The sequence below is a fragment of the Bos indicus x Bos taurus genome, chromosome 17, assembly GCF_003369695.1.
Source record: "Bos indicus x Bos taurus breed Angus x Brahman F1 hybrid chromosome 17, Bos_hybrid_MaternalHap_v2.0, whole genome shotgun sequence".
Classification (NCBI taxonomy): domain Eukaryota; kingdom Metazoa; phylum Chordata; class Mammalia; order Artiodactyla; family Bovidae; genus Bos; species Bos indicus x Bos taurus.
In genome coordinates, this window is record NC_040092.1 from 56,003,895 (window position 1) to 56,012,585 (window position 8,691).

Below are 8,691 nucleotides of genomic sequence, written 5' to 3' on the forward strand. Positions count from 1 at the left end.
ATGTTCGCCCACCATCAACGGGAGCTGGGACACTCGGTCTCAAGTCATAGAAACCACAGAGAGAAACTGGCATGGCAGCTCTGACATCTAAAGCAGAAGAGGGTGAATGAAGAGCTCTTTACTAAGGCTGCCAGGGCCACTGTGAGCCTCTGGGGGTCTGGGAACCCACGGAGTGGTTCCTGTCACCATTCACAATGCCTATAAGGGTACACGCATTGACAGCTCCTGCCAGCTACAGACACGAGCACTGTACACCTATGAATTCATTTAATTTCCACAGCCACCACCTGAGGCTCCCCCATTTCACAAATGAGGAAACTGAGTTCTTGAGAGGCTAATTTGCTCAAAGATCCACAGTGAGAAAATAGCAGAGCCAGGACACAAACTCAAGGGGCTGGTGAGAGGCCACATTCCTAACTTCAGTTCAGTTCAGTTCAGTCACTCAGTCATGTCCGACTCTTTGCAATCCCATGAATCACAGCATGCCAGGCCTCCCTGTCCATCACCAACTCCCGGAGTTCACTTAGACTCACATCCATCGAGTCGGTGGTGCCATCCAGCCATCTCATCCTCTGTCGTCCCCTTTTCCTCCTGCCCGCAATCCCTCCCAGCATCAGAGTCTTTTCCAATGAGTCAAGTCTTCGCATGAGGTGGCATTCCTAACTTACCACTTCCCAAAACAGCCTCTGGGCTTCCCTGCTAGCTCAGATGGTAAAGAATCTGTCTACAATGTAAGAGACCTGGGTTTGATCCCCAGGTTGGGAAGATCCCTTGGAGAAGGAAATGGAAAACTCCTCCAGTGTTCTTGCCTGGAGAATCCCATGAACAGAAGAGCCTGGCGGGCTAACAGTTCATGGGGTCAAAAAGAGTTGGACACAACTGAGTGACTCTCACTCAATACAGCCTCTCGAAATTGCTGACACCACTTCCCTCAGAGTATACTTCAAGTTTCACAGGCATCTGAGCAGCTCCGAGGAGGTCATTTGGGCCTGGCTGCCTTTTCCTGTACCTGGCAGAGTAGTTCTGGAGCTCTCTGATGGAGGCTGCATTCCTACACAGCTTTTCAGGCAAGCCCTCCTATTGCTCTCTCAAAGCAAACATGGGGAGGAGCTCTAAAGCACCAAAGATGCAGTTCCTCATATTCTTTGAGAGGGGGCATAAAGAGTCTCTGGTCCATGGGCTTTTTTTCCGTTCCCAACTGAAAGAGGTAGATCTCTTATTATTTACTAACCTCCTTTCTTCTTTAAGACAAAACATGAATGAGCTGAAGAAAACAAATAATGGTGAGCAAGGGGGGAAGGAGCAAAATGAAAACTAGAGAAAGAATTGCTTAGTTTCTAAGTCGTGTCTGACTCTTTGCAACCCATGGACTGTTGCCAGGCTCTCCTCTGTCCATGAGATTTTCCAGCCAAGAATACTGGAGTGGGTTGCCATTTCCTCCTCCAGGAGATCTTTCCAACCCAGGGATCAAACTCACATCTCCTGCTACAATATTGTAGGCAGATTCTTTACCGCTGAGCCACCAGAGAAAGAATTAAGATGATGTTAAAAAGTAACTCTGGGGCTTCCCAGGTGGTTCAGCAATAAAGAATCCACCTGCCAATGCAGGAACTGCAGGAGCCGTAGGTTCAATCTGTGGTCAGGAAGATCTTCTGGAGGAGGAATGGCAAGCCACTCCAGTATTCTTGCCTGGAAAATCTCATGGACAGGAGTCTGATGGGTTACAGTCCATGGGATCACGAGTCAGACATGACTGAGTGACTGAACACACATGCAAAAAAGTAACTGCTAGTCATCGGGGATAGCATACTAGATATACTAGATACCACATTAAAAAGCAGAGACATTACTTTGCCAACAAAGGTCCGTCTAGTCAAGGCTATGGTTTTTCTAGTGGTCATGTATAGATGTGAGAGTTGGACTGTGAAGAAAGCCGAGCGCTGAAGAATTGATGCTTTTGAACTGTGGTGTTGGAGAAGACTCTTTGGACTACAAGGAGATCCAACCAGTCCATTTTGAAGGAGATCAGCCCTGGGATTTCTTTGGAAGGAATGTTGCTAAAGCTGAAACTCCAGTACTTTGGCCACCTCATGCGAAGAGCTGACTCACTGGAAAAGACTCTGATGCTGGGAGGGATTGGGGGCAGGAGGAGAAGGGGACGCCAGAGGATGAGATGGCTGGATGGCATCACTGACTCGATGGCCGTGAGTCTGAGTGAACTCCGGGAGTTGGTGATGGACAGGGAGGCCTGGCGTGCTGCAGTTCATGGGGTCGCAAAGAGTAGGACACGACTGAGAGACTGAACTGAGTCATCAGGGACATGCAAAGGAAAATGGCAATGAAGACACTACTTCACAACCACCAGGATGGGCAAAATCAAAGAGAATGACAAGCGCTGATGAAGACGGACAGAAACTGGAACACTCCTACACTGCTGGTGGAAATGTGAGATGGTGTTTCTTTGGAAAACAATCTTACAGCTCCTCCAAAGGTTAAACCAGACAGTTGCCATACGACCCAGAGGTTTCACTCCTGGATATGTACCCAAAAGAAACGTCCACACACAAACTTCTATATGAATGTTCACAGCAGCATTATGTACAATAACCAAAAAGTAGAAAGAAACTAAGCATCCACTATTTGATGAATTTTTAAAATGTGGTTCAGTTCAGTTCAGTTCAGTCGCTCAGTCATGTCCGACTCTTTGCAACCCCATGAATTGCAGCACGCCAGGCCTCCCTGTCCATCACCAACTCTGGAGTTCACTCAAACTCACGTCCATTAAAATGTGGTATATACATACAAAGAAATGTTATTTGGCAACAAAAAGCAGTGTAGTACTGATACATACCACAGCACTGACAGATTTTGAAAACATTAAGATAAGTGAAAGAAGTCAGTTACAGAAAAAGCATATTACTTGATTCCACTCATATGAAATGTCCAGACTAGGCACATGGAGACAGAAAGGACATTAGTAGTTAAATAGGACTGGGGGACTAGAGAGTAAAATGAGGAGTAAAAGCCAATGGACGTGGGGTTTCCTTTTGGAATCAGTTGTGAGGGTTCTACAGCTCTGTCCATAGAGTAAAAGCCATTAAGTCGGCCACAGGGGTGAGGAGGAAGAATGAATTGGGAGAGTCGGATGGACATATGCACACTAGCCTCTGTAAAATAGATAGCTAGGAAGAAGCTGCGGTGCAGCACAGGGAGCTCAGCTCAGTGCTCTGTGATGACCTAGAGGGGTGGGATGGGAGGGTAGGGGGAGGCTCAAGAGGGAGTGGATCTATGTATACTTATGGCTGATTCGCTTTGTTGTATAGCAGAAACTAATACAACATTGTAAAGCAACTATACCCCAATTTTTAATATATATATACATATATAGAGAGAGTGAATTCTGTGATACATAAACTCTCTCTCAAGGAAGCAGTAATATTTTAAAGAGATTTTTAAAACTGATTACAAACTAAAGCTACTAACCTATCCCAGGAAAATTTGGGTCTTTGTGAATGAGAAAACCATAACTGCAGAAGTGTTAGAAACCCAAAATCATAAGCCAGTAAAGAAAAAGCAGAAAGGTAGGCTCTATGGAAAGGGAAAGGGAAAATGACTTCCGTTTAACTGAATTTCAAGACAGTGGGTGTATTGGTGTCACATCACCCCAAACTCACAGATATTACATGATGGGTTGCATAACACTAAATTCAGACTTTCTCCTCACCTGAAAGTGATCAGTGCCAAAAATAAAGGATCTGGAGAAGAGGTGAGAATTTTTTTTTAATGTAAAGCTGATGTTCACTTTTTAGAGACTGAACCAAAAAGTTCACAAACGTAAGGAACATCTGGTACACTGCATCCCATGTTCACAAAATAAGAATATTTTATCTAAAACATACACCTAAGATACATTTCCTAAGATACAACTGAGTCAGAATTCTGAATTCAACTAGAAAAAGTAAAGCCTCCAGGTTCTCGAGTAAGTGTAACACACTGACAGCCAGAGCAGCGCTGGCACAGGTTCAGGTTCAGGCAGAAGAAGTTAAAAGTGAAAGGTTTGCCAAGCTACCAGGTCACAGATCTCCTCATAATGAGACTTTAGCAGCCATCAATGCAATCGCTGACTAAAGTGAATCCAGTCCCCTAATGTGGCGATACATCAAATGATAATATGGAATTCTCATGGCTCTTAGCAGTGACAACGTAAATGCATTTTTGGAAACAGAACAGCTAATAGAAATCTCCTTGACCTTTTTTAGTCTAAATTTCAAACTATTACCAAGGCCTTTATTTATTCCCACTATATCTTAGTCAAGCATCATTTTGTGTGGAAAATCCGCTCACTGCTTCCTATAAAAACAGATGAGCCATTAATTGATCCAGTGTGTTGGCAGTTCTTTTTAGACAGAAACAAATGATGCCTCTTAACTTTGTGTTTGAAGCTGAAGAATCCGATTTCACGCACATGCAAAAAAAGAGACATGTTTAAAGGATCCTGCAAAGGCGACTAACAATCTTCTTGAGGTAAAGAACAAAAACAAAAACCCCTCCTTTATGCTCTCCCCATTGAGGTTTAGATATTAAATGTGTTTCCCAAGATCTTTTACATGATTTAAAATGCTCTTCCACAGTCCTCCAAATCCTCGACTATCATAAAGTTTACACAGGGCTCTTATGATTCAAGCTCAAAGTACAATCTTTTTCACCTACAAAACTGTTGAGCTCAATAAAGTATATCAAATGGTCCTCAATGCTCTATATTAACTTTTTAAAGAAGTTAACTGCCTCTTCCTCCCCTTCATTCATTCATGCATTGCATTATTTTTCACCCTGAGTTAGAAGTACTGTGTCCAACTCTGTGCGAACCCATAGACGGCAGCCCACCAGGCTCCCTCGTCCCTGGGATTCTCCAGGCAAGAACACTAGAGTGGGTTGCCATTTCCTTCTCCAATGCATGAAAGTGAAAAGTTTAAGTGAAGTAGCTCAGTCCTGTCAGACCCTCAGCGACCCCATGGACTGCAGCCTTCCAGGCTCCTCCATCTATGGGATTTTCCAGACAAGAGTATTGGAGTGGGGTGCCACTGCCTTCTCCGGAACCTTCCCCACCCCACCTGTTAGCAGCAGGGTTAAGTTCCTTGTCTGTAACAGCTGATGTTGACCACCAGGGGCAAACACACGGTATATTTCCCTAATAGGTGACAGGAGCTCTGTGAATGAAAACTTGTCCCTGAAGAATGCATCCCTTCCCCAATGTGGCCAAAGCCTGCTACTCCATTTCAGAAGCATAACTGTTTAATTTCTTTAAAAGCCAGATTTTAATAATGTCTTTGATCCGGTGACTCCAGTAAGAAAATTCATCTGCCACTTTCACTCCCTCTTACTCCCTCCCTGATGCCATAGCCTCAAACCCAGCTTCTGGCAAAGAGGGGGCAAGGTTCTAGGGGCGCACAGAAACAAGAAGTAACCCTGAACTCAAGGAGGCAAAGCTGCTAAAATGAGCTGCTTTTGCTAACAAACCTGGAGAGGACTTTGCTGTTTCTACCAAGGAAGCACTGTTATGTCAGGCACACGGAGAAATAGTGCGTCTTAGGGCAGTCATGGATTTCCAGTCTGGGCACCCGGCGATCTTTACGAAAACATTATTTCTACCGTGAAATCTCCTTTTCGCCCTAAAGGAAATGTTCAGTATACTTAACCTCCCAAGCCGGGGGCAAGGATTGCAATACTAGAAAAGTAGGCATAACTTTATGGGCACTATGCTCTTGTTGGCTTGTGAAGGATTGTTGATCATTTACCATCGTGCCCGCCTGTCAAGCTGTCCGGATGACAGCTTGGCAGAGCACCGGATTTTCAGTATTATTTATGACGTGCGTCAACCCAGCGGGTGGCGCGGGGTGGGGGGTGGACTCTTAATCTCCCACGAAGAGCTGAAACCCTGAAACCCGACTTGAGCAAGTTGGCGGTGGCGAGCGCCAGCATCAGTAATCCTACCTCCCTCCTGATACAGAAACGCCGGCATCAGGAGTATACCTGATGCACACATTCAAGATCAGATCTCCGGGTCCCAAACAGATGCGAGGCCAGTCACTAAGCCCAGAGCAACATCCGAGCCCTGCCCGCCCCCTCCTCCCCCTCACACCCCACCTTCCAGATCCTCCTCGGAAAAGTTAGGCCCCCTCGGCCAACCCCTGTCCGAGTGGCTCTGTGTTAAGTGGAACGTACTCCCTGGTCCCCACAATGCAGTGAGTCCTCTCTTCTTTGCAAATCCCACGAAGTGACGCAGAGCGAAACTTAGGAGGTCTAGGCAGCAGAGACGCGTCTTTAGCAAAGCACAGACTTCCCAGAAAGGAGCGAGGAGGCAGGCGCTGGATCCTTCTCGGCGCCTCCACCCGCCCTGGGCTCCCCGCCCCCGCCCCGAGCCCGCCCGGAGCCCGCTTACCTGCGTGGGGCATGGTGATGGTCTCGTTGGTGTTGGAGCCCACGTTGAAGATGACCACGGCGGAGGCGTTTTGCAGGAACGCATTCCGGATCTTATCCCTGTAGGTGCAGTTGCCCTTGGGGATGAGGGCTATCCAGTTCTTGCCGTGGGCCGGGGCGGCGAACTTGGTGTTGGGGTCGCAGGCCAGACGGTCGTGGGCCGAGCTGGCCATGACCACCTCCCCGCGGGCGTCCTGCTTGGGCGAGTGCTCCCCGTAGCGCCCGCACTCGGTCCTCTCGGTGTGCAGCTCGGCGGCGGTGGTGGCGCCGCCCGCCGCCCCGGCCCCGGAGTCCGGCGCGGGCTCGGCGTAGGTGATGTTCACGAAGGCTGTGTACCATTCCTCCTTCTCGGCCACGGTGAAGTCCAGGCACACCAGATGCACGAAACAAAAGGAAAGCAGCCATGTTGAGAGAGCCAGGCTGCGGCACGCTTGGATGAGAGACATTGCCATCTTTATCCGCCGGGGCCCCCTCCCCGCCCCCCGCGCGCTCCCCCCCGCGCCGTCCCTCCTCCCCAGCCCCGGCCAACCCTGGGCCGGCCGCTCGTCGTTGTCCTCCTCCTCCTCCTCCTGCTCCTGCTCACTCCCGGGCCCGGGGGGCCGCGGCCGGGACGCGCAGCCGCCGCGGAGACAGAATTCGGAGCGAGCGGATGGCGCCGGCCCCTTCCCCTTTCAGCCGGAGCGTGGCGGTTGCATCTCGCTTCGCGGGCGCCGGAGGGGCGCGGGCGGAGGGGGCGCTCAGGGTTTGCGGCGGAGTCCGGCTGCCGAGCGTCCTGCTCCTTCGCCCGGCTTCTCCTTCTGGCATAAGGGTGGCAGGGGGCCCGGGAGCGTGCGGAGTGGCGGCCCGGCGCCCTGCAGCCCGGGCGGGGACGGGCGCGGCTGCTCGGAGACCGGGGTGCCGGCGAGGTGTCCCGGTCGCCGTCGCCGAGCGCTGGGGCGAACGGGTCCGGCTGCGGGCGCGGCGGCCGCCACTGCTGCGCGCCGGGTCCCTCGGCTGCCGGCACTCGGCTCCTCGCCGGCGGCGCCCAGCACACACTTGCCGCGGGAGGGGCCGGCTCGGGGGTACCGGGAGCAAGCCGGCAGAGAGAAGACTACGCGGTCAGTGAGTGTGTGCGTGCGTGTGTCTGTATATGTTTGTGTGTGTCTACTGTGTGCGTGCAAGGAGGAGCTTAGTGTGATGTCAAAGATTCTAGGCTTCTCTTGCCACGCTTCCCCGGTTCTCTCTTTATGGGCAGCAGCGACCCCTGCCGGGTCTCAAATTCCACCTACTCTGCGACTTGGTCCAGGTGGAGGCGAAAGGAGGAAGCGATCCCTAGACCTAGGAGGACAGGAACAACTTCCTGCATCTTAAATGTAGAGACGTCTGTGTGTGTGTGTGTGTGTGTGTGATAAACTTTTCTGTTTGCAGAAGGAACTGCAGCGAACTCCTGCATCTTAAATGTAGAGAAGTGTGTGTGTGTGTGTGTGTGTGTGTGTGTGTGTGTGTGTGTGTGATAAACTTTTCCGTTTGCAGAAGGAACTGCAGCGAACTCCCTAATAACCCATCCTAGGGCCAATGGGTAACTTTAGTTGGTAGCCAGGTCTTTCCAACACCATGCCTCGAGTGTCTAGGGCGGCGATAATCAAATTTGAAAGTACATCCGTGTCACAAGAGGGCAGAGGCAGAGTAGGTGGTATTTAAAACTCAGACTAATGGGCCCTGCTGCAGTTTCTCATTCGGTACATCTGGGGTGAGTTCCATATTATGTTTTTCTAACAAGTTACCCAGTCATGTTGATGCTCCTCGTCTAGGGACCACCCCATCAGCATGCATCTACACGTGGGCTTCTTTCTTACTGTCTGGCAGCAAACGTGATATATGTTTTCCTATAGAATGAGTGTTCTCTAACTCCTTAAGAAAATAAATTGGGTGAGCTATTTCTTTACTGTGGTTTTTTTTTTTTTTTTTTCTTCTGGTTGTCATGACAGGTAACAGAATACTTACAGCTCAGTAGACAAGGTATGTTGGTTTAGGGGTTGTTTCTAGAGTATTGCCCAGCTTTGCATAGAGATCACAACTAGTTATCAAAGAGTAAGCCACTCTGGAGCTGTGTTCTTAAAACTTCGATACAGCACAATTCCTTACCAAGTAAATGAGTGGTTAACTTTTCACACCCACAGTTTCCCTGGCTTGAGATACCCATCAAGTCTCAAAAATAATTTGTGTGATGGTTCT

General features: G+C 49.3%; 1 protein-coding gene across 1 annotated transcript in view; it reads right to left on the reverse strand.

Moving 5' to 3' along the window:
• Window positions 1-7,165, reverse strand: part of RNF150 (ring finger protein 150) — a 279,128-nt gene extending 271,963 nt beyond the window's left edge. Inside the window, exon 1 of the mRNA XM_027567406.1 lies at window positions 6,440-7,165. Coding sequence (XP_027423207.1) covers window positions 6,440-6,929 — 490 coding nt within the window. The 5' untranslated portion in view covers window positions 6,930-7,165. The remainder of the gene's footprint in view (window positions 1-6,439) is intronic.
• Window positions 7,166-8,691: the final 1,526 nt, after the last annotated feature.